Source organism: Neopsephotus bourkii, unplaced genomic scaffold (genome assembly GCF_033783945.1).
Source record: "Neopsephotus bourkii isolate Nb327-2 ecotype Australia unplaced genomic scaffold, CSIRO-AGI_Nbou_v1 NB_1821, whole genome shotgun sequence".
NCBI classification, from domain to species: domain Eukaryota; kingdom Metazoa; phylum Chordata; class Aves; order Psittaciformes; family Psittacidae; genus Neopsephotus; species Neopsephotus bourkii.
This window is the reverse complement of record NW_026902294.1, coordinates 454637-478718: the sequence shown is the minus strand read 5'-3', so window position 1 is coordinate 478718 and position 24082 is coordinate 454637. Positions and strand designations below refer to the sequence as shown.

Here is a 24082-nt window from a genome sequence, read left to right as displayed (position 1 = left end):
GCCCTTCTCACAACTGCTCATGGAGCTCTGTGCACAGGAGCTGCTCTGCACAGCTCCAGGGACCCCAGCTCCAGGGATCCCAGCTCTGGGAGCTCTTTCCCATTTGCTGCCTCCACTGAAAAGGGGAATTGATGCCAGGATGAAGGTGTTTGATCAGCCCCATGAGGTCCCTGGCAGAGGAGGGGGGGCTGCTGGAAGTGGGGACAGGCTGGGAAGCCCAAACATTGCTCTGGGCTCTGCGGAGCCCATGGAGGACCACGGCTGTGGGAGAGCCCCAGCTCCCACAGTGGGGAAGCCAGGAGCAGGGACCAAGCTTCAGGCTCCCCTCCAGCAGCTACTCCTGGGTCTGCAGACCTCAGCACACAAGGGGATGGGGCCCAGCAGCACTGGGTTATGCCTGGCCATACCAAAAACCCCTTCCCTCTCTGCCACCGGAGCCAGGGTCAGGTTCCAAAGCACAGCCTCAGCTCTCACCATCAATTACTTTGGGCTTTAAGAATCCTTTCTCCAACGCCTGTCTTTGCCGTGCCATCCGATTTTCACAACCTAGTGTGTTTTTTTCCCCTCCCTATAAATAATTACAGGCACTCTAATGGATCTCAAACCTTGCATTACCTTCACTGTCAGGAGCTTGGCTATTGCAGCGATCCCTTCCTCTCCAAGGAGCAGAGGTAGGGCTGCAGCTCCTTCACTGACTTTTTAAATGTCCATTAACCCTTACGCCCTCATCCTGCCTCCACCACATCATAAGGTGCCCATGCTCCCCGCTTCCAGGAATGGGATGAGGCCTCGTGCCCAACCCACGCCTCCCAGTGTTCCAGCACTTGGGAGCACGGAGGAGTCGCTCCCCTCCCGCAGGCAGCCGCTCGTATTGCTCGCAGCCCAGTGCAGTGTTTCCTCTTGCCACCTTTCCCATCTCCCACAGTTTTCATGGTACATTTGGCAAGCCTCCACACAGGCATCGCTTGAATCCAACCCAGCTTCTGTGCCCATTCCCGCCTGTCCCCGGGAAGGGACCAACCCAGTGATGCTTCGCAGGAGCTCTGGGTCTGCCCGGCTCCACCTCCCTACCAGCAAACAGGTTCTGTGACCCCAGTCCTTGCAGAGATGTTTTCCCTACCACCGAATCCATGCTCTGCTCCTGGTTTCCCACACAACCCGGCCCAGCCCTGCCTGCTCCCATCTCCTTCCCACACAGACCCAGGCTCAGCCGGCTCAACACGAGCTCCAGCTGTCAGTAAAGCTGTTTCCCCATCCAGGCACAAAGTCAGGGCAAGGCAATTCAGCGATACCCATCTCAGCAGCGCTGCCCAGCTCAGCCCTGTCCTTGGCCTTAGTTCAGCTTCTCCCTGATACTGTTTGTGCCCAGGCCAACAGAAACTTGTCCTTAAACCTTGCAGTTTGCTGCAGACGTTTCTGACCACGGAGACAATCTCTGACCAAAGAGGAGGTCGCCTCCTGCTGCGCTGCAGGGAAGCGCTGCGGGACAGATGAGCAGAAGGAACAGCACAGCCACAGCCTCCACCTCGCTGCAGTTGCTCACAAAGTTTCTCCCACGCCGTGCTCATTTCTGGCCAGCAGCTTTTGCATTTGACAGAGGAGAACCGAGCCTAGGAGGGAACAAACACTGGCGAGGCTGAAGCTTCACCCTCCCTCGCGCCTGTGGGGTTCAGCACCTCCACACTCAGTGCATAAGAAGTCTGACAGTTAACCCAGCGCTCTACACCCATGGATGTGCTGTCACCCCCCAGCAGCTCGGAGCACCCTTCGCTGGGAGCACCCCACACTGGCACTGCTGGGTACCAAAGCCCATGGGAGGTGGGTGGCACATCCCGGATGGTGCCCCTTAGCCTGGGAAGGGTGGCTCAGCCCCGGCATGGCTTTCCAGGAAGCCTGGCTGGCTCCTCGGCTGCTGTGCCAAGCTGCTGGGGCAGCTGCCGCGGCTGCTCCACAGCTGCTGAGCCTCTAATTGCTCATTGAGTCATCCGTGATGTTTTGGGGGAAAGCGGCTCTGTCAGGGAATTAAAAACTTTTCAAAGGCCCATAAAGATTTCATAAGTGTTTCAGATCCAGATCAATGGGGGATCGTGTCTTTACAGCCAGGAGAAGGGGGAAGGTGATGGGGAGACAGGCAGCAGAGCATCAGCAGCCACAACCAGTTAAAGAAGGTGGGCAGCACCAGCCTGTGGGAAGTTAACAGAATCCCAGAGCAGTTGGGGTTGGAAGGGAGCTTAAAGCTCATCCTATCCCAACCACTGCCATGGGCAGGGACCCCTTCCACTGGAGCAGCTTGCTCCCAGCCCCTGTGTCCAACCTGGCCTTGAGCACTGCCAGGGATGGGGCAGCCACAGCTTCTCTGGGCAATCAGCAGATTACCTGGCTCTGGCCAGATGTGGGATTAGACCCACATCAGCCAACACCCACATCTGAAGCCAGGGACAAAGGTCTGTGCTCTGCAAGAGCTATAAAAATGGGATCAGCTTTTCCGTTGATAAGCCCTTTCCACATGAGCAGACAGGTTCTAACCGGGCTCTTCTGCGAGGAAGGGTCCTCACCGCATCAGTGAGCACCAGGGGCATGTGCTTGGGAGATCAGCCCCTGGTCCAGCAGCACCTTCCTGCTGCTAAGGGGGGGTCAGTGACCTCTCTGTGTGTCTGTCCCCATGCCTGACAGCAGCGGCTGCGCATCTGCCACTGAGCTCTGGCTCCAGCAGCAGGTCCCCGAGGGCAGTGACCCCAGCAGGGTGGGTGCCTGTTTCACCACAACCCTCACACCACCATGGGGGGGGGGTGGTTGGGAGCAAAGGCAAGGATGAAAACCTCAAAGGCATCTCAGGTGGTACCAAACCCGTACGCACGAGAGATTCCCACCTTGAGCCCACAGAAGCACACACGAGCAAAGCCTTCGGAAGGCAAAAGACAGAAAGAACGTGCTCTCCATCAGGGAAATACAGGGAGCTGGAGCCCACCCTTTACCCTGGGGAACTTTGGATGCTCACAGCAGCCCACGCTCCACAGCTCAGTCCTGGTACCGCTTGCCCTGTGCTGGCACCGGCTCCCTGCAGAAAGAGGCACCAATAACTCATCATTAGTGGGGAGACCTCGGTTATTTTATGGCCGTTGTTCTCCCCTTCCTCTCGTGACTTTTAATTAAAATCTACCCAAGGAAGATAACTCGTCCCTCTGCATAATTGCAGGGAGTAAATTTTATTATATGGAAAAGTGGCTTTAATTTTTAATAGCCTTATTCTTAAGGAAGAGCAACACTTTGAAGGGAGCCGTGAGCCCTGGTAATATTATCAAAGGCAAGAAGAGGAGCAAAGATGAGTTTCTTGCATGCTCCCTATAAAACTCTTATTTAGGGGAGTTTTGTGCTTCCTCCTAATGAGAGATGAACCGCAGCTTGCTGTAGGAGGAAAATTAAAATGAAACTGATAAGAGGCCCAGCCTCTAGCTCCTGACTTACCTCCCAATTATAACTGAAAGCTCACAGGCATTCCAGAGATGGGACTTGATGTCTACATTAATTATAAATAAATTATCTACACTTAATGTTTAAATGAAATTCCAGATAAGGCTTTATATTTAGAAGAGGATTGCATCAGTGCATAAATATTTATGCAAAGAGCCTGCATCAGCTGCGGCTCCTCCGCTGTGACGCTGGAGCGGAGCCGAGCGGGGACCCCGGTGCTGAGCCCATGGTGCTGGGAGGGATCTGTGCTGGGGGGAGGCTGCTTGCACTGCCCCTCGCTGCTGGTTCCTGAAGGCTCCTCCTGCATTGAGGCTCAGGAAGCATCACCAACGCCAGCAGTCTCCATCCCACTGAAAGAGCTCACCAGCTCCATCCCAGCACCAGAACCAGCAGTCTCCATCCCACTGAAAGAGCCCACCAGCTCCATCCCAGCACCAGAACCAGCAGTCTCCATCCCATTGAAAGAGCCCACCAGCTCCATCCCAGCACCAGAACCAGCAGTCTCCACCCCATTGAAAGACCTCACCAGCTCCATCCCAGCACCAGAACCAGCAGTCTCCACCCCATTGAAAGAGCCCACCAGCTCCATCCCAGCAGCAGAACCAGCAGTCTCCATCCCACTGAAAGAGCCCACCAGCTCCATCCCAGCACCAGAACCAGCAGTCTCCATCCCACTGAAAGAGCCCACCAGCTCCATCCCAGCACCAGAACCAGCAGTCTCCATCCCACTGAAAGAGCTCACCAGCTCCATCCCAGCACCAGAACTGGCCAAATCCCCCCAGAACAAACCTGGTTCTCTTCCTTCCTTCCCCCCAGACAACCCCAGGAACCATCAAGCTCCATCAGCCCCACCCAGCTCATCTTTAAAGCCTCAGTCCTGGGTGGGGGAGGCTGATTGACCCCACCTGAGTGGGAGCTCAACTGCTCTGCCTGCCCCACTGCCTGCACTGCAGGGAGCTGCCAGCTCCCCCTTTCCCAGTAGGTAAATGGCAGCATAGTGAAAAGCTGTGAGTTGCTCACCACATCCCAGTATTAACCCCAACCACTTTATCCACATGGACAGTATGGTTTACAATGCAAAAGAAACGCTATTTTCCATCATGCCCTTTTCCTGCTGTCCCAGACCAACCCCTGCCTGCTCCCACCAGCACCCTGAGCCCTCAGTCCTGACATCAAGAGGCTGCTTTGGAGGTTTTCCGTCCCCAGCAGCACGAAGGGGACCTCATCCATGCCACAGCGTTTTTCACAGCTTCACCACAGCTGCTGCAGGGTTTTACAGCTCACACAGGCCTGGCTCGGGCTTACAGGGGGATATATTTTATGCTTTAGTGCAGGCAGGGTGGAAGAGGAGCAGGGTGACAGGTCCCAGCCCAAAAGTGAGATGTAAAACAGTAAAAGGGAATAAATACAAGATGATGGAACTCATTCAGCACCAGCCGCTTGTGAGCAGTTCACTGAGGTCCAGGCAGGATCCAGCATCCTGAGCTGAGTGGGACATCACCCCAGGGACACAGGGAGCCCCTGCCAGCAGCCAGCTGATGGGAAGCCTGAAGGGAGAAGCCTTCTCCCTGCAGCTGCGTGTTCCCAGCTTGGAGCTGCTCATGGCATCAGAAATCTGGGATGCAGCAGCTTTGCAGGGCCCTGAATGCGTTTGTCCTATTTCTTCCTGATTCTGGCTTGAGCCTCGGATGCTCCCAGCCCAGTGCACCCCCTCCAGTGTGTGCCAGCCCCCCATGTGTGCGCCAGTCCCTCACATGTATGCCAGCCCCACTATGCTATGTGTGCCAGCCCGCCCCACGTGTGCCAGCCCCACATGTGTGTGCCAGCCCCACGTTTTCTTACTGCATGTCCCTGCTCACTGATGCTGCTGTTTGCTCCCCACTGCCTGTGCCAGGAAGCTCCGTGCCACAGCCCGCAAGCAGTGCCAGGCAGTGGGGACACAGCTGATGCCACACAGAGAAACAGCACATCAGGGTCTGAGCCCTCCTGCCTCTGCCATGTTCAGCCCTCCTGCCAAATGCTGCCATGGCCACACAGAGGTGAGCATCCCAGCAAGGAGAGAGCATCCCAGCAAGGAGAGAGCATCCTGGCCAGGGCAGAGCATCCCAACCAGGGCAGAGCATCCCAACCAGGGCAGAGCATCCTGGCCAGGGTAGAGCATCCTGGCCAGAACAGAGCATCCCAGCCAGGACAAAGTATACCAACCAGAGCAGAGTACCCTGACCAGGGCAGAGTATACCAACCAGGGCAGAGCACCCTGAGCAGGGCAGAGCATCCTGGCCAGAACAGAGCACACAGTCCTGACCCATCACCACGGGCTGGGCAGGCAGAGCCTGGCACAGTTGCCCCAGGAGTGGCAGCAGGGTCACCTTTGGTATCACAGCACTGCACAGTCCTTGTTCTGCAATGGGAGCGGTATCTCATTTCTTCCTCAATTAGCTCCTGATTATCAGTGTCCCAGGGCCCCTTTCCAGTCTCTGTTTAATGCACCATTAATAATTCATTTCTCAGATAGCAGGAACGCAGCGCGAGGTTAGGGCTTTGTGACTAATAAGTACCGGAGTAACCCTCATCTCCAAGGGACAAATGAAGGGAACAAAAATAAAGTGGGAGAATCACAGCTAATATGTTTTGTGGCCTTTAATCAAACGCTGGGTAAAGGGTTTGATTACTCAGGTGAAGAACACCCGGGCACGTTGCTCCTCATCAGCCACAGGCTGCTGGGCTCCCATGGCTGCACTGGCACCGGCATCTTCCCACTGCCTCCCATGGCAGCAGAGAGGGAAACTGAGGCATCACTCAAGTGGTCACCAGGCCTGCTGAGGTTTAGCTGGAGGCTGGATCTTTCCTCAAGCTGGCGAGGGGCAGAGCCCGCTGGCAGCTGCACATGGAGCGTGACGGGTTTCTGACAGATCCCATTATAAAGCTGGGTCTCAGCAGAATCGCAAGCTGAGATTTAGCGCATGAAACGTTGTTTGGGAATTTTCCAATATTGCCTCTTGTGCCGTGGGCCCCGGGCTGTGCCAGCACCCACTGAGTGCTGCATCCCTTCCCTTCCCCGTGTCCTGGTGATGCACAACCCAAATGCAGGCCCTCATGCCTCTCCCACCCCCGTTTTGTGCCACCTGCAGTGGCATCACCCATGCCAGGGAGCATTTTTAGCCTAAGCAGAATGAAACTGCGGTGATTGTATTTCCTGCCTCCCCGCTTGGGGCAGGAGGGGAATTGTTTGATGCTAATCCCCATGTTTCATCCACTGGCAACCCGACTTGCTCACATCGAGACAACTCCCAAGGGAATCAGATGGGCAGCCGCTGGCTGTGGGGCGGATGGGGCTGAGCAAGATGGGGACGTCCCTGCACGCTTTGCGGGGTGCCACACTCCTGGCAGTGGGAAGAGGAGGTTCTGGTTGCCAGGATCGAGTTCCTCCAGGATGAGCAGTTCTCAGCAGGCTGGCATTTCCCCTGGTACAGAACGGGAGGCTCCAGCTGTCCCAGCAAAGGTCACCCCTGGGGCTGACGCGCTCGGCAGAGACACCACGCGACAACAAGAGCTTCAGATGTGCCTGGGAAGCAAAATCCAGGCCCTCATCCTGCTGCTGTAGGAGCTGCATCCAGGTGGGACCAGAGCCACGGGGGCAGGATGGACTCCCCCGGGGTCAGAACCCCCAGCCCCGGGTACCTGCAGTCCACCCGGGGCATCACCGGAGAGGGAAGCGCAGGGATCCTGCTTTGGCTGCTCCGCACCCTCCTTGCTGCAGGCCTGGACTTCATTTCGAGTTTCAGTCTGTCTGACTTTATCTTCAAGCCCTCAGTCTTATTACCCCTGCGTTAAAGAGCCCTTTAATACCCGGCAGTTTTCTCCCTGGGAAGGCACTTGCGCGCTGTAATCAAGCCACATCTCAGGCTACTTTTCGATAAGCTAAACAGATTGAGTTCTAAGTCTCTGCTAAACACCCAGCCTCGGGAAAGGGCCAATCCATGCTGCTGCCAAGCCGAGCGGAGCCGGAGGCTTTCTCAGCTGGTGCATGGAAAGGTGAATTGCTGCTTCCCGATGCACTGGCAATAAATGAAATGGAAGGTATAAAAATAAGTCGTTGCATTGCCCTCGCTCTGGTCTGTGAGCACACGGCTGCCAGAGCCTAAGGGTGCTGCTGGGGCTGTGCCCGTCCCCACACCATCGCCTGCATCCCACTTTTGCCAGCCAAAGCCACTGCAGGAGCTGTTTGCTGTGGGACCGATGGTGCCTGGCTCCACTTACAGGCAGGGAGTTATGACGGCCGGGAACATAAGTGCCTCAGGGAGCTGAGATAAGCAAAGATGTTCCAAGCCACAGACTTGGATCCAGAGGCTGTTGGCAGGGGGTATCTTAGTGTGTAAGAACCGGTCCAGCAGCCCTCTCTAATGCCTGGCTGAGGACAGGGCAATTGGAGTGATGGAGTGGGGCTTCAGCCTGGTTTGAGCACAGAAGCCACACCAGTGCTGCCAGGACATCTGCCATGCTCCATGGGTCACAGCCACACTGTACCATGGGGAAGGGAGCAGGCTGGCACAGGGCAGAGGGACCCCAAGCCAGAGGTCTGACCCATGGCAGGGGGACGAGTGGTGCAAAGCAAAGACACTGCTAAGTGCATGGAGGGAGCCTGCTGGGAGCAGGCTGGGGGTGTGCTTGGGCAGCCCCATGACCTGCAGACCTCATCAGACACAGAATTCCAGCCTCCTGGAGTCCCTGTGCCTCTGAAAGCGGGTTATCAGTGCACTCCAGACCTGAGCGATGCAGGGGAGATGGGAATGGCTGATGAGAGGGGAGCAACCACCGCTGCCTCTGCCTGGGCTGAGGGATGCAGGGACAGCGTGCTCGGAGGAGGTGGATTAATGGGGTCACAGGGATGCTCATCCCAGCACCCTCACACAGCCTGGGGACTCGGCCAGCTCTGAAGGGCACCAGCTCCAAAGGACACCAGCTCCAAAGGACACCAGCTCTGAAGGACACCAGCTCTGAAGGACACCAGCTCTGAAGGACACCAGCTCCGAAGGACACCAGCTCTGAAGGACACCAGCTCTGAAGGACACCAGCTCTGAAGGATGCTGGCTCTGAAGGACACCAGCTCTGAAGGATGCTGGCTCTGAAGGACAGCAGCCAAGGTCACAGCAGCGATCGCTGCAGCTCAGCTGCTCCCTGCTGCCAGGCCCAAGGTGACCGAGCTCCTGGGAAGCAGAAGCCAGATGGGGCTGGCATCGAAGCAGAGATGCACAGGGAGGAACAAGCAGAGGCTGGATGCAAACACGCTTGCAAGACCTGCAGAGCCCCACAGAGTGCTGCTCTCCCAGCCCTGCATCCCCTGGGGTCAGGGGCACCCTCTCACAACGGGTGAGTTTGGATCAACGTTGCAGAAATGCTGGGTTTGAGCAACCAGATCTGGGGTTTTTCACCAAATCCACCCAGGCTGGGGAAGAGCTCGCACCACCCAGAGCTGCAGGCACCCATCAGGTTAACGCACAGCCTGGATTCTCCGTGCACAAATCAGGGCAATTGGAGTTTAGCAAAACGATCTGGGGTCCCTGCAGGAGGGATTCTGCCTGGGGAGAGGCAGGAGAGGCCATCTCAGCCCATAGAGAGCTACAAATAACTCAAACGGCCTCATTACCCACTTTCTGGTGAACGGGAGGTTGGTTTCATGCTTCCCCCGGGGCTACCACCGCCTGAAACTGGGCTAAGCCCCATTACGGGCAGGAGCCGCAACTCTGCTCCAGGCTCCTCGTCCTTCCTGCAGGGATGGGCGCGGTGCTGCGGGGCCCTTGCAAGGGTCCTGCATCGAGAGGGGACCGGTTCTGGGCACGGATCCCACCCGGGCATCCCGGTGCGGCTGCGCCCATGGGGACCGGTGGAAAGGGTCCCCGCTGGGAGCACCCACGGACCGCGGCCCCCGGAGCAGGAGGTGCCCGGGCCGGCACCGGCCCCTCGGGGAAGGGGCGCGCACGGAGCGGCGGCACCGGCTGAGCCTCCCCCGGCAGCACCCCCGGCATCGCCCTCACCCCGTGGCCGGGCCGGGGCTTCCCTCTAGCGACCGCCGGCGGGAGAGCATCGCGGGGAACGCGGAACCAGGGCCCCTCCCGGTCCCGATCCGGGTCGGGCTGAGCTCAGGCTCAGCCCCAGCAGCGCTTTCATTCGGGAAGCTCTTCCCTGTGAGGGTGCTGAGGCGCTGGCACAGGGTGCCCAGAGAAGCTGTGGCTGCCCCATCCCTGGCAGTGCTCAAGGCCAGGTTGGACACAGGGGCTTGGAGCAAGCTGCTCCAGTGGAAGGGGTCCCTGCCCGTGGCAGGGGTTGGAGCTGGAGGAGCTTTAAGGTCCCTCCCAGCCCAAACCAGGCTGCGGTTCTATGATTTCTGCCTGAAGGTCAAGTCCACCCGCGGCTCTGGCTGTGATCCCACAGGGCTGAGCCTTGTCCTGGGGCCCTGGAAGGTTCAGTCCTCAGGAGGGTGCAGTGGGTCCGCAGGGAGGGACAGGATGGGGGCAGCCCCACACAGGCGCCTTCCTGCGATCCCCTGAGCTGGCAGCATGGGGGGATCTGTTTGTCCACCCGACAATGGGGTGGTCCCACAGGGACCTGCCTGCGCACAGCGAGCTCTCACGAGGAGCGAAGCTGCCAACTCTTCCCTTGCACCAGCTCACACACATCTTTAATGAGAACCATCAGATTCACAGAGCAGGCTGGAGGCTGCCAGAGCAATGCTGGGCCACGTCCCTGGCAGGGTCGTGGAGACAGCCCCAGAGCCTGACAGTGCAGGGGGCAGGAGGGGAAGGCAGCAGCATGGAGAGCAGCCAGCAGCAGGCAGGGAAGGCTTTGGGAGCTTTCCCATCTCAGGGTCCCATCCGTCCTGTGTGGGCACAGCAAAGTCTCCTCCTGCAGTCACAGGCTCCAGCAAAGGGATGTGCTGCAGTGGCTCGGTCCAGTGAGGAAAAGAGGAGCAAGCCATGGCTTGGGATGGAGACTCCAGTGCCAAAGGTGACGGGAAAGGGAGCAGAGCCGGTGCTAGAAGGACTGTCCATGGGTGTCGGTGCAGTACTCCAGGTAATCAAACTCCTTGATGGGGAATGTCACAGCGCTCCATTTCTTGTACCTCCTCTTCCCAGCTGGTGTCTCTATCACAAAGTTCTTGATGCAGACGATGGGCAGCTTCACCTCCCGGTAGAGCATCTCCATTCCCCAGTCCTGTGTGGGCAGGGAGAGGACCGTCACACGGCCGGCAGTGGGGTACATCCCCTTTGGTGACAACGGCCCATGCCCCCATCCCACGTGTGCAGCACACACATCACACAGGAATGTGCAGAAGGGACCCTCAGCTCCATTCCTCAGCCAGGAACTGGGGCACAAGCCCGGCCCCTGCTGCCCCACCAGCTCCATGGTACTGCAGCACTCACCTGGCTGCACCCAGCACATGCGATGCGGCAGCCCGGCTCCCAGTCTTTGAAAGCCCTCTGGAACTGGATTTTCCCTGAGGAAACTCTGTAGTGCAACCTGCAAGGAAAGGACTGGAAGATAGGCTCAGGACAATGGTCCAGGGGACAGGAACAGGCAGCCACATGCGCTCTGAACCCCTCCTGGACCGGTGTCCCCAAGACAGAGCTGGCAGCAGGGTCCTGTCCATCCTGGACGGGGGGAGCAGCAGCTCATCCCTACCAGCAGCCAGCTCCTACCCAAAGCTGGGGTTGATGTTAACGTGGTGTATGCCCTCCACGGTGCGGATGTCGCTGCCGCGGCACACCGCCACGCCGCAGTTGATGCAGTAAAGGTGAACGGTGTCCGGGTCGTGCTGCTGCTGCCTCTCGCTGATCCTGGCCTCCTTCATCAGCCAGCTGGCAACGGCAGCCTGCTGCAGCTCCCTGATCTGCAGAGGACAGGGGAGGGTCAGCGCGGGGCTATGGGCACAGGCAGCAAGAGACACGGCTGCAGGCTGACACAGCATCCTGGAGAGCAGGGCAGGATGGGCAGACACTGCTCCATGCACCTCACCCTGCCACATCCCAAGGGAAGAGCAGGACACCAAAACCAGAGCACAGGGAGCTGTGGGCAAGCAGCAGACACAGGCAGGAGCTGCCTGTCCCTCCTGGTGCTCAGGGCAGCGCCCAGCACGCACCTTGAGGCGGTATTCCTGCTCCGGCATGGCTTGCACCGCTCTGATGGCCCTCTCCATCAGCTCCACGAGCTCCTCATTGAGCAGCTCGCGGGAGACCTCTCTGCTGTTGGCTTTGGCAAGGACAAAGTAGACGCTGTTCTCAGCACGGGCACGGCCCCGAGCCTGCAATAGAAGGGCAAGATACAGGGGGGGACATGGCTGGGCCTCCCCTTACCCCCCCCATGTCCTCCCAAGGGGCCGAGTAGAGCATCCATAGGGAGCCCACGCGGGTACCTGCATCATGGCGATCTCATTGGTCATCAGCCCGTAGCGGACCACGATGTTGCACTCGGGGATATCCAGGCCCTCCTCGGCCACGCTGGTCGAGAAGAGCAGGTTGAGGGCTCCGTTGCGGAACATCTGGATCACATCCTGCTGCTCATGCTGGGGGGAGACCGTGGTGCTGCTTCAGCAGCTGCGCGGGGGCTCCGAGCCGCAGCAGCACCCGCAGCGTGCAGAGGGGTCGGTCCCATCCTTCCCCCCCCCTGCTCACCTGCGTCATGGGCCTGGTCTGGCTGCTGCAGCCGGCGCCGGTGAGGACGGCAGCGCGGATGTGCGGCCCGCAGAGCGTGGCCGTGTCCTGCAGCCAGCCGAGCAGGCTGTGCGCGCTCTGACGGGTCCTGGTGAACACGATGCCGCGAGAAGCACCCAGGGGCTGGAAGTGCTCCCGCAGGATCTCCTCCAGCTTGTCCAGCCTGGGGTTCTGATAGCGCCGGTCCCCAGCAAGCGCCTGCAGGGTCGCCCTGTTCTCTGTTCGGGGGAGGAAGGCATTAGGGGGTGCTCCCCAACCCCAAATGCAGCAATCGACCCCCTCCAAACCCCTCCGTCACCCTCGAACGTGGCACTGAGGAACCGCTCGGTGGGGTCCTTCATGTCCTTCTGGGTGTCATAGAACTGCTGGAGGCACTGGAAGGCGTCGAGCATCCGCACCGTGTCGTTGATCAGCAAAGCATCGTTGTACTTGCGCAGATGCAGGGCGCACACCCGCGTCCGGCGGCAAAGCCTCTCTGCCGCTGGGGAGGGCCGGGCACCGCAGTCACAGCCTGGCCCTGTGCCACCGGCCCTGCCCCACCTCACCTGCATCACCTCACCTCTGTTCTCCAGCTCCACGATGCGCTGCTCATAAACCTGCGTGCCAAAGTCCTGCGGCAGGCTGGGAATCCCCATGTACTGCTGGATCTGCTCCATCACTGCCTTCAGCCGCTCACCAAAGGGGTCCTGAAGGCAGAGAGGGGCTCAGGACCAGAGGAACTGGGAAGGCTGCTCCTGTGGGCAGCCTCGGAGCACAGCCTGGGGTTAGGAGCTGATTGCATGGCACCCCTACCCCAAAGCTCTGGGTTAATGGGTTCCTCACCCTGCCCTGAGCTAAGCGGATGCAGGGACACCGTCCCGGTGCTCAGCACCCCTCACCTGTGCTCTCTCCTGGCACAGGTCATACTGCTTCCTGGGCTGCGGGACGTGGCTCTGCACTTGCTGCACCTCCTCCTGCACCGATGTGATTGTCTCCGTGTCCAGGTTGGCGCAGAGCTGCGGGATCGAGACCCTGCTTCCAGCCCTGAGCCCACAGCCCAGGGCGATGCAGCACCCCAGCAGCTTTGGGGATACCCTCCCCAGGGCCTGCACACCAAGTTATCAACTCCCACCCAAGGAACACCCGCTGCAGCCCAGGGGAAGCTGTGCCGGGGCTGCTGCACCCCATCTTGACGCAGGACCTACCTGCAGGATGTGCTGCACAGCCCCCTCAAAGGAGGTTGCCCCCCCAGTGCCAGGCGATGCCGTCAGACCCAGGACCTGCGGCAGGTCCTGCTGCCCGCCGAGCTTGCGCTGGAGGTAATCCATCATGATCTTGTTGTAGACGGCTTCCTTGTGCGTGTGGTGGCACTCGTCGATGACCAGCAGCGAGAGCTCTGCGCCGGGCAAAGGCAGGGATTGGGGTGAGCGGAGCAGCAGCCAGGGGGCAGCGGTGGAGGCTGAGGCAGGGCGGTCGCAGCGGGGTGCAAGGCTCCAGCACCCACCCGTCAGCTCCAGGCGCGCATCCTCCTGGGTGCTGACCAGCGCGTTGTGCAGGATCTGGGCCGTGCAGATGACCACATCGCTCTGCCTCGCCACGCTGGCGAAGAACACCTTGTGGCTGTTGTCCCCGCTGACGGCCCTCACCCTGAACGCGTCCTGCAGCACCTGGAACTCCTTCTTGGCGTGCTGCTCCACCAAGTGCACCTGCACCCGCGACACCCGGCTCAGCCCCGGCCCGTGGGTAGCACTGGGCAGAGGGGAGCGGGTCCGGGATGGGGAGGGGGGGTACGGGTACCTTGTTCACCAGCACCGCCACCCTCCCGCCCCGTCGGCTCTCCAGGTGCCGCCGGCAGACGTGCACGGCAGCGCGGGTCTTGCCGGCGCCCGTGGGCAGCCACACGATGCAGTTGCGGCCGGCAAGGGCCGGCGCCACCGCGGCCCGCTGGTACCCGCGCAGCTCCATGGAGCCGCCGCTCGGAAGGAGCCCCCGGAGCCCTCCCCCAAGCCGCGCCACCGGCACCGGGCTGAGCTGAACAGAAACCGAAACCGAGCGCTGCTCTCCCAGCCGCGTCCGCCCCCTCCCCCCCTCCCAGTTCGCTTTCTCCACCCTGGGTTGGCCCCGTCGGGCTCCCCTCCCCCCCCCATCAGCCGCGGCTCTGGGCCTGCACAAGGACGTTTATTTAAAAAACCCAAATCAAAACAAACCAAAAGTCACGGGGGGGGGGGGGGGGGGCAGCACCAGCACCCAGCCAGTGATGAGGACACAAGGGACAAGGCAGCAGGGGAGCAAGCCACGGGGGGGGGGACAGCAGACGGATGGAGGACAACCCACTGCTGGGCAGCAAGAGGGGATGGGAGCAGGAACTGACCCCCATGCCGGGACACACACACACACAGCAGACCCGGGCTGCCAGAACCCAACACACCAGTGGGCAGCAGAAGCAGACAGGGAGGGGGCTGTAGACACTGCAGCTGAGGCCCTGTCTGGAGCAGAGGCAGGGGAAGAGCTGACAGAGGCAGAAGGAGCTGGGCGGGGCAAGGACAGAACATCCCCTCACAGCAGGACCCTGGAGCACAAGCAGCATCTCTGCCTGCAGGCCAAGGCGGGCAGGGCTGAGCCCCACCATACATTCAACAAGACGGGCAGGGGGTGCCTGTGCGTGGCCAGGAACAGAAACCCAAAGCACTTGTGTGCCCCTGCCCTGTGGAGGAGAGCCAAGGCAGCAGAAGGCACGGCCCTGGGGAGGAGGGAAGCACCAGTGCCAGGAAGCAGGAACTCAGCACTGCCCCTGCCCGAGCCTTTGAGAGGCAGCAGCTTGGGGATACAAGCCCCTGATGCCCCAAGGGAAGACCACTCACAGCACCAAAACCTCCAGAAGCCCCTGCCCGCAGCACAGGGCTGGGTCCCCACAGGCAGCCCTGTCCCTCCCATGGGGAGCCGGTGCCCAAGGGGGGTCGGGGCCAGCTCCCCTACTTGTCGATGAGCCCCCCTTCCTTGAGCTTGAAGTAGAAGAACTTCTCAAGGGTGTTGGCACACTTGCAGTAGTCGCTGTCGGGCGGGTTGTACTCGCGGCAGTTGGTGATGATGCGCTGCAGGTCCGCAATGAACAGCTTCTTAGTGACGTAGTAGCGGTTCTTCAGGCGCTCGGTCATGGTCTTCAGGTCTGGGAGTGGGGAAGTGTCAGGTCGCCCAAACCCCTGCAGACCCCAGCCATGGAGCCGGACACCAACCCCGAGTCCCGACTCACCCCCCTCTTTTCTGCACTGTTCTGGGCCTCCCATTGCCCCTGTGATGATGCTCCAGCATGGACCACACAATGGAAGGGGTCCAGCCCTCCCTCCACCATCCCACCTGGGACTCTGGGCACAGCCCCCTACCAATGGGGAAGCGGATGATCTCGTAGTAGTCCGGCGCCTCCGACTTCTTCACCGGCTCCATGAAGGGCCACGCACTGGGGTGGGTCTGGAGATAGGGCAGAAGGAAAGGTCCAGCAGCGAGCGCAGGCAGCCCCTGCCTGCTCCAGCACATGGGGGTCCTGCTCCCTGCAGGCCTGGTTCACCCCATCTGCCCCCTGAGGGCACAGCCCAGGACAGCCTGGCTCTGGAGCACAGGGTCCCCTCCTGCCCGCACCTTGATCTGAGCCAGGAGGTTCTTGAGGGTGTTGTAGAGCTGGTCCGGATCCTTCAGCTCCTTCCTGCAGGACAAAACCAGAGCCCAGGGTGGGCGGTCTCACTCCATCCCAGCACTCCCAGCTCCCCATCCCAGCACAGGAGTGAGGAGCAGCCTGAGCCAAGCCCCACAGCCCAGCACTCACCCCTTCTCCTTCCCCAGCGGTTTCCATCCTGTTTCTCCTGGAAGACAAGCGTCAGCATCACCCCATCCTCCCCACACCCGCAGGCAGGGCAGGACAGAGCCCTCCTGCCCCAGCCCATCCCTACCAGACACGGGCAGGACTCACGGATGCCGGGGACGCTCTCAATGGGGATCTGCCGCACGCCCTCCTTGAAGCAGGTCAGACCAGGGTAGACCTTGCGGATCTGCGCTTGCTTCCTCTCGATCAGCTTCTTGATGATCTGCAGGGGGAAAGGGGCAGGTTCAAGGGATGGATGCCGAGGGCCAGCACCTCTCCCCTGCCTGCTGGATGTACCTCCTTCTGCTTCTTGATGATGTGGGAGAGCTCTGTGTAGGGGATGCGGGGATTCAGCTCACACTCCATCAGGGTCGCTCCCTCATAGTCCTTGATATAGCCCAGGTAGCGGCTCTTGGGGACCTTGATGTCCTTGGAAAAGCCCTAGGAGAGAACAGGCAAATGAGGGGGGAGGTTGCAGGGCAGGAGGGCCGGGGGAAGCCACCTCAAGGGGGGAGCTCACCTGCTTCTTGAAGTAGCCGATGGCATACTCATCTGCATAGGTGAGGAAGTAGAGGATGTTGTGCTTGATGTGGTACTCCTTCAGGTGGTTCATCAGGTGGGTTCCGTAGCCCTGGGGAAGAGAGAAGGACCCCCTCCATTAGACGGGACACACACAGCCCCCTCCCAGCCATGGACACAGGCCACTGGAAGATGTTCCAGAGCAATCCCTGCTGCTCAGGACTGGCCAGTGCTGAGGGGGGTCTGGCTAGCTGAGGGTCTGCAACACCCCTGGGCTCTAACAGCGACAGTGACAGCACGCTGGGACCCACCACCCCATAGGGCTGCCGGGGACCCCCATGCTGTGCCCATCAAATGCCTCCCCGCTCCCACCTTCACTTGCTCGTTGGATGTGACAGCACAGAAGACGATCTCCGTGAAGCCCTGGGTGGGGAACATGCGGAAGCAGATCCCGCCGATCACCCGCCCATCCTTGATCAGCGCCAGGGTCTTGTGCTTCCTGTGGGCAGCACGGCCGAGGGTGAGAGGGGATCCCCAATGCCAGCCCTCTCCCCAAGCCCCCCCCCAGCCACGCACGGGTCAAAGACGAGGCGAGTGATGTACTCCTTGGGCATGCGGGGCAGCTGGTGCGAGAAGACGTTCTGCAGCCCCACCAGCCACATCAGGATCTTCTTGTTGGACTTCTGCGAGAGCGAGTTGCCGATGACGTGGAACTCGATGATGCCGCGGCGCTCCTCCAGCCGCGCCGTCTCGTCCCGCGCCGCATTCGCCGACAGCAGGCTGGTCTGGGGGGGGGGTATGGGGAGGGTCACTGGCTCCACCGCCCTCTCCATAGGGAGAGCCTGAGCCCCTCATCATCCCCCAGCCTGTACCTCAGGGCCCAGCATGGCAGCGGGGTCCGTGATGGTCAGCATGACCTCGTTCACCAGCTCCATAGGGATGTCGCCCATGACACGGATGCGCTTGGCATCTTCCAGTGTCAGGCTCTCGGGCAGCTTCCGCTTCTCCCCTGCAGCACAGAGCAGAGGGCATGTCCAGCACGAGGAGGGACCAAGGGAGGTCCCTGCTTGCACTGGTCATACCTGGCAGGGGCTCTGGGGCGCTGGAGTCCATGCTCGCAGCAGAGCTGCTGTTGCTGAGCTTCTTGCTGAAGAGCGGAGCAGTGGGCACGGCCACGGTGCTGACCGCGGCTGGAAGAGACCAATGATGCCCATGAGCACCAGAACTCATCACACCCTCGTCCCTGTGTCCTACAGCCCCTGAGCAGGGACGGCTGCTCCCCGATACCTGGGCGAGAAACCATCTGAGCCCCTTCGGCAGCCGGCACGGTGAAATCAGCCTCCCAAATGGGAGAGTTCTCACCGTAGATCTCCTCCTCCAGCATGGACAGGAACCTGGCAGGGAGCAGGGCATCGGCTGCGCTCAGTGTGCGAGGAGGAGACCCTCCCCTGCAGCACCACAGCCATCCCTGCATCGGGCACCTACTTGGGGAAGTGGGTGAGGATCAGCGTCCGCTTCTCCGGCACCAGCTTGTCCTTCTCCACCCGGAACTTCTCCAGCAGCTGCCGGCGGGTGACCGTGAAGATGGATTTGAGGAGGCTGCGCCCGAAAACGTGCGTGGTCTCATAGCGGGGAAGGCTGTCGCAGCTCTGCGGCACGTGGCAGTAGCACAGCCACCTAGGAGACAGGAACACGCTCCAGGATCAGGGCTGGGACCAGCATCCCCGGAGCCCTGCATCCCTCCTGGGACAACACTGCTGAAAGCAGGGATGAGAAGAGCAGGAGCCTGGGGGGTCATGGATGATGGGATCTGGAAGCAGGGTCCCACTGGATGCCTGCTCTCCAAATGGACCAACAAGCCAGGAGAGCAGGGAGAGGCGACAACGCCAGGACCAGGGCTCAGCCCCGTGCAGGGAGGAAGGAGAAGGAGGCTCAGCCCCTCTCCCACTTTCACCTTGTGTAGTTGACCTTGTAGGTGGCCACATCGTCATTCTGTGAGCGCTGCCGGAACTGGGATGGAGTCTCCAGCTTCCAGTAGTTGAGGCAGAGCAGGAACATCTTGGAGAGCTCGTACATGGTCTGCCGCTCCTTGGGCGGCAAGTGGCTGAACTTATACTGGACGAAGTTGAGGACTCCCTGGGAGAGGAAGGGGGGGTGATGGAAGGGCACTGGGTGCTGCACCCAACCCTTCGTGCTGCCACCCAGAGGGACCAGGCCGTGCAAGAGCAGCAAACCACAGGACCAGCCCCCAGTGCAAGTCCCCCTCACCTGCTCAATGTTTGGTTTCTCAAAGGGGGGGCTCCCCAGGGACCCCTCGACCACAGGCTGGCTCATCTGCAGGATGCACTTCCGCAGGAGCTGCGGGGACACCACAGGACACGGTTACTAAAGCCCCAGGAACAGCTCCTCCTCCCATGATGCCCGCTTCTTCTCCAGAAACCTCCCCCCCCAGGGGAATTCAAGGCCGGGAGCAGTCATTCCCAGCCCAGGGTCAGTATTTCAGGTCCTGGAGGGACACCCACAGCCAGACCGCAGCTCCCCAGCAACGCCAAGGGACCCCTGCCCAAGCCCCTCCATGAGCAGTGCCCAGCCCCACACACACCTTGAACAGGTAGAAATAGACCTGCTTGGTGTCCGTGTCCTCCTCCTTGTGCACTGACATGAAGAGGTTTTCCACATCCACCACCATGCCCAGCAGCCGGTTGATCTCCTCCTCCGAGACGTTCTCCAGGTGGGACACGTGGTCTGCTGTGGTGAGAGTGGGATGGGGGGGGTCAGCACTGCTCCCCCTGCACTGGGGGGGGTCCCAGCACCCCATGGGGGGTGTCGTTACCCAGCGCATGGCTGCAGCTCCGGCACGGCTCGCTCAGGTTGGTCACCGGCTGCTGCAGGTCCATGCGGGGGGCGGTGGGAGGGTTGGGGTTCTTCCAGCCATTGCACTTGCAGGCGTCGTTGGCCTGGGATGAAGGACAAGGAGGAGCCATCACAGAGCGGCCACACGACTCCCCCTGCAAAGCTTCCTCCACCCACCCCTGTTCACCCACCCCAGCTCTCCTCAGCACCCACCCTGCAGGACCCAGCACCTGAACACCCTCTCCCAACTGCCCCCTGTGCAGCCCAGCATCCCGCAGCACCTTCCCATGGATGTCCTGGCAGTTCCCTTACACAACTCAGCACCCTCCTCCTGCACCCCCTACCCATGCATGGCCCAGGACCCTCCTCCTGCACCCCATGCACATCCTTGCACCCTTCCTCCTGCATCCCCCCCATGCACATCCCCGCGCCCCATCCTGCATCCCATGCACATCCCCGCACCCTCACCCCTGCACCCCCTACCCATGCATGGCCCAGCACCCTCCTCCTGCACCCCATGCACATCCTTGTACCCTCCCTCCTGCATCCCCCCCACCCTGCATCCCATGCACATCCCCGCACCCTCACCCCTGCACCCTCCACCCATGCACATCCCAGCGCTCTCCTCCTGCACCCCATGCACATCCTTCCCCCTCCTGCATGCCCCCCCATGCACATCCCAGCGCCCCCTCCTGCATCCCATGCACATCCCCGCACCCTCCACCCATGCATGGCCCAGCGCCCTCCTCCTGCACCCCATGCACATCCTTGCACCCTCCCTCCTGCATGCCCCCCCATGCACATCCCCGCGCCCCATCCTGCATCCCTCCGCGCATCCCCTCGCCCCTGCACCCCCCACGCCTCCCCCCGTTGCACCGCGCCCCGGTGCCGCTCTCCGCACCTTGCAGGCCGAGAACACCCCCAGCTTCTCCAGCTTCTTGCCGCGGGGGAACCCGCGCACCTGCGCCTTGCGCTGGCTCGCCCGCTGCTGCTGGCTCAGCCCGGGCCGCGCCGGGTCGCTGGACCCCGCCGCTCCTCCTCCCGCCGCCGCCGCCCCGCTCCCAGCCCCACCGCTCCCCGCTGCCGCCGTTGCCCCCGGGCCCGGCGGGGGCCGCCCGGGCTGCGCGGCCTCTGGCTCCGCCATGCCGGGCCCGGCGTGCGCTCCGCGCTCACTGCGCCTGCGCGCAGGGCACGCCGGGATCCGTAGTCCGCCGCTGCGCGGGCGGAGGGAGGGGGGAGGGGGGCAGTGGATCCGGTGCTTCCGGGGCCGGTTCACGGCGTCCGCAGCCCCGCGCCGGGGCTGAGCTCCTCGGGCGCTCTGTGGGCAGCTGGAACCGGACACGGAGGACCGGGAACCGGGCCCGGCGGGGACCAATCACCCAGAGAGCCCCCCCCGGGGCGAGGCCAGCGGAGCGGGGCCATCGCTACCCGGAGGAGCATCCCCTCCGGTAACCGGTACCGTGCCCGGTCCAGCCGTGCTAGGGGTTCACCGCGCCCTCCGCAGACTCCTCCAAATATAGAGCGTGGCCCCGCCCCCTCAGTCATATGTGGTATGATGCCCCGCCCCCTAGCCCTGGAGCGCCATGTAAACACGGGGGTGTGGCTGCAGCTCCTCGCCCCGCCTCCTTGGCCCGATATGGAGTGTGGCCCCTCCTCCAGGCGTACATATATGGAGTGGAACCGCCCCCGCCTGCCCATTTATGGGAGGCCACGGCCATGCCGCTAAGGGGCGTGGCTTGGCGGCGGGCCGAGCCGCGAAAGAGCCGGCGGAGCCTGGAAGGTGCCAGCAGGCGCGGGGCACGGTGAAGGGCAGCCGAGGCCGAACGGGAACGCCACGGAACGGCCGCGAAGATGCGGGTCTGGTACCCAGAGGGTGCCCGCGGGGTGCCCAGCGCTGTGCGTGGCTGCAGCCCCTCCATCGCCCTCCTCTGCCGAGGCAGGGATGGGGAGAGGTGCCAGAGCCGTGCCCTGCGCCAGCACCGTCTGATGCCCCGGCTGCCGTCCCGCTGCAGGGCAGAGCCGGGAGCGGTGCAAAGGACACAGAAATCGCGCACATAAAAGTCACGAATATTTATTAAATATCAAAAATCCACACGGTTTGGGCAGAGCCCCCCTGGCCGCTGCCCTGCGGCCAAAGACTGCCCCGGCAGCCGGGCTCAGCCCGGCCCCATTCTTTTCCCCATCACGCCTTGGCCCTCTCATCCCCATCGTCGGTGTTGGCTGTCGACTGCGCCACCGCCGGCCCCATCTGGATGGGCACGTTCCTCTCCGGAGCAGCCGGCAGCGCCAGCCTGGGGGCCTCGATGCGGAGCTGCCCCTCCTTGGACAGGGAGCACGTCAGCGCCTCGACGTCCACCTCCTCGGGCACATCCCACTCCCGCTTCAGCACCTCGTACTTGTAGGAGAAGGAGCCCTTCTCGTCCGTGCTCTGCGTCTCCTTCTGCCCCACCAGCACCACCTTCCTGCCCACCACCTTCACCGACAGCTGCTCGGGGGTGAAGTCCTTCACGTCCTGGCAGACGGAGAAGCCCTCCCCGGAGCCCTGGGTCAGGGCTGCACTGGTGCTGGGGGCTCGGTCCGCGGCGATGCCGATCCGGCTGGCGCTGCTCCCGCTGGTCAGGTACTGCTCGAAGCTGCTCATGAACTCCCGAGCCCTCTCCATCTCCAGCCGCAGCTCTCGCTCCAGCTCCGCGAAGAGGGTGCCTGGATGTGGCCAGAGGGTGCGGACGGGTCCCAGCCACGGGAACAGCGTGCTGGAGGTGGGCGGCATGAAGTGCAAGCGGCAAAGCATCTCCGGTGTGTGCTGCGGCTCTGCTCTGTGCAGCGGCTGTCGCGGTGCTGGGCTGCAGCCGGGAGCAGCGGGTTTTATCCTCCCCTGCCCGGGGGTGTGCCCCTTCCAGAACGCTCTCTCCCCACGCACCCTCCTGGAGCCATCGCCTATTTTTGAGAGGCTGATTATCCAGCAGCCAAAATAGCAGCGCCCGCTCCCGGGGCCGAGTCACACGCCGCAAATAGGGAGCTGCGGTCACTGCGGGGAGCTCGGGTTTCTGCAGAGCCACCGTGATACAGCAGCACCCCGGGAGCGGGGGGTGAGCAAAGCCCGGCCACGAGCCCCTGCAGGGGGCCTCAGCGGGGACAGTCCCACCCCAGCTCAATGCGTTCCTACATCACCCGCTGCCTCTCGCATGTTCCAGAACCCCCCCCCCCCGCAGGGCCGCCCCCGGTCCTGTCCCTGCCCTGCAGCACCCGCCCAGGGAGGGGCCCAGGACCCATTCCTGGTCTCGCCTGGGGTCCCCCAAAGCACCTGAGGGTCCTGCGATGGGGTGGGAGGGGGAAAGAGGGGCTCCCCTGCCCGCAGATTGAGGGGTATCAGGGCACAGAGGAGGGGGCAGAAGGCAGGGAGGAGAGGAGCCCGGCCCCGCACCCTGCCTGGGAAGCTGGAAAGGCCACAGATTTTTGGCAGGGGCGGCTCAGGCATCCCGTTTGGAGGCTGAGGTGATGCTGCTAATTATAAGCCAGGAGAGCAGAGCCGCAAGACTAAGGGCAAAGGTATGCTGGGCGCGACGTCAGCGCTGCCTCTCCTCGTGGATGAGTAAGAAGAATGAACTGGAACGGGCTGGAAAGAGCTGAGCCCTTCTCCCGAGGATGATGTGATTTTTCGGGATGAGGCCACGCCCCCCCGGGAAGGGAAATAAAAGCTGCGAGCGGCAGAGCCGGGGCAGAGCGCTCGCAGCCCACTGAAGAGGGGACAACAGCGACAACAGCGACAGCAGCGGCAGCAGCGGCAGCAGCAGCAGCAGCAGCAGCAGCAGCAGCAGCAGCAGCAGCAGCAATAACAGCAGCGATGCTTTGCCGAATGCATCTCGCACCATTCGCCTCCAGCGCCCTGGCCAGCCAGCTGGGCACCGTGAGGACCCTCTGGCCCCACGCAGAGACCATCTTCACCGAGCTGCAGCAGGAGATGGAGAAAGCTCGGGAGTTCATGAGCAGCTTCGAGCAGCTCCTGAGCAGCCAAGGAGCCAACGCCATGGAGCGAGCCCAGCGCTCCAGCACTGCCCTGGCCCCGAGCTCCGGAGACGGCTTCTCCATCTGCCAGGACGTGAAGAACTTCACCCCCGAGCAGCTGTCGGTGAAGATGGTGGGCAGGAAGGTGGTGCTGGTGGGGCAGAAGGAGACGCAGAACGTCGATGAGAAGGGCTCCTTCTCCTACAAGTACGAGGTGCTGAAGCGGGAGTGGGACGTGCCTGAGGAGGTGGACGTCGAGGCGCTGACGTGCTCCCTGTCCAAGGAGGGGCAGCTCCGCATCGAGGCCCCCCGGCTGGCGCTGCCGGCTGCTCCGGAGAGGAACGTGCCCATCCAGGTCAGCACCGCAGCCCCGCAGCCCGGAGCAGCCGCCCAGGACGGAGCCGCCACCAAAGCCCAGGCATAACGGGAGGGAGCCGATGGCCCGCGGCAGGACCAGAGCGAGTGCCGGGCGTGAGCCCGGACAAGCTCCATCAGTGATGTCAGTTTTCATTACACTGGAATGCTTTTGTATCCAATAAAACACTTTTGCATGGAACGTGCTTGTGCTCTCTTGGTGTTGGGTGATGGGGAGGCTGGGTCCCGATCTGAGCTCTTAGTGCCAGCGGAGCTGGGCATACAGAGAGGGAAGAACCCCTCATGCTGCCTCGTGGCAGCACAAAATGGGACCGGCCTA

At 61.8% G+C, this 24082-nt stretch overlaps 4 protein-coding genes across 4 annotated transcripts; 1 reads left to right on the top strand and 3 right to left on the bottom strand.

Moving 5' to 3' along the window:
- Positions 1-10133: 10133 nt before the first annotated feature.
- Positions 10134-14135, bottom strand: DHX58 (DExH-box helicase 58). Its single transcript, XM_061343095.1, has 12 exons — positions 13956-14135; positions 13663-13864; positions 13364-13554; positions 13058-13174; positions 12739-12865; positions 12478-12660; positions 12141-12397; positions 11882-12031; positions 11609-11770; positions 11169-11359; positions 10893-10989; positions 10134-10683 (listed from the first exon to the last, which is right to left on the bottom strand). The coding sequence occupies exons 1-12, from the start codon at positions 14121-14123 to the stop codon at positions 10504-10506; spliced, it is 2025 nt and encodes a 674-aa protein (XP_061199079.1). The 5' UTR covers positions 14124-14135; the 3' UTR covers positions 10134-10503.
- A 472-nt stretch (positions 14136-14607) lies between these two features.
- On the bottom strand, positions 14608-20542 carry KAT2A (lysine acetyltransferase 2A). Its single transcript, XM_061343234.1, has 18 exons — positions 20285-20542; positions 19364-19487; positions 19133-19278; positions 18799-18888; positions 18485-18666; positions 18016-18207; positions 17818-17924; positions 17613-17720; positions 17403-17539; positions 17107-17315; positions 16903-17029; positions 16532-16642; positions 16309-16452; positions 16120-16234; positions 15976-16012; positions 15792-15855; positions 15539-15623; positions 14608-15324 (listed from the first exon to the last, which is right to left on the bottom strand). Exons 1-18 carry the CDS (start codon positions 20525-20527, stop codon positions 15131-15133), a joined length of 2415 nt encoding a protein of 804 aa, XP_061199218.1. The 5' UTR covers positions 20528-20542; the 3' UTR covers positions 14608-15130.
- Positions 20543-21438: 896 nt separating this feature from the next.
- LOC133206830 (heat shock protein 30C-like) lies at positions 21439-22196 on the bottom strand. The gene has a single exon (XM_061343088.1). The coding sequence runs from the start codon at positions 22172-22174 to the stop codon at positions 21566-21568; it is 609 nt and encodes a 202-aa protein (XP_061199072.1). The 5' UTR covers positions 22175-22196; the 3' UTR covers positions 21439-21565.
- Positions 22197-22816: 620 nt separating this feature from the next.
- Positions 22817-23944, top strand: LOC133206829 (heat shock protein beta-11-like). Its single transcript, XM_061343087.1, is given in 2 exon segments — positions 22817-23658; positions 23660-23944. Coding segments are annotated over 2 exon segments (699 nt in total). The 5' UTR covers positions 22817-23227; the 3' UTR covers positions 23928-23944.
- Positions 23945-24082: the final 138 nt, after the last annotated feature.

Coding starts and splice junctions, on each gene's coding strand:
- DHX58 (XM_061343095.1), bottom strand. CDS start 14,123: ATGGAGCTGCGCGGGTACCAGCGGGCCGCGGTGGCGCCGGCCCTTGCC. Junction 13,865..13,955: donor TGGCGGTGCTGGTGAACAAG/GTACCCGTACCC, acceptor TCGCGGGTGCAG/GTGCACTTGGTGGAGCAGCA. Junction 10,990..11,168: donor AACATCAACCCCAGCTTTGG/GTAGGAGCTGGC, acceptor CTTTCCTTGCAG/GTTGCACTACAGAGTTTCCT.
- KAT2A (XM_061343234.1), bottom strand. CDS start 20,527: ATGGCGGAGCCAGAGGCCGCGCAGCCCGGGCGGCCCCCGCCGGGCCCG. Junction 18,667..18,798: donor AGAAACCAAACATTGAGCAG/GTGAGGGGGACT, acceptor TTCCTCTCCCAG/GGAGTCCTCAACTTCGTCCA. Junction 18,208..18,484: donor TACAAGGTCAACTACACAAG/GTGAAAGTGGGA, acceptor CCTGTCTCCTAG/GTGGCTGTGCTACTGCCACG.
- LOC133206830 (XM_061343088.1), bottom strand. CDS start 22,174: ATGCTTTGCCGCTTGCACTTCATGCCGCCCACCTCCAGCACGCTGTTC.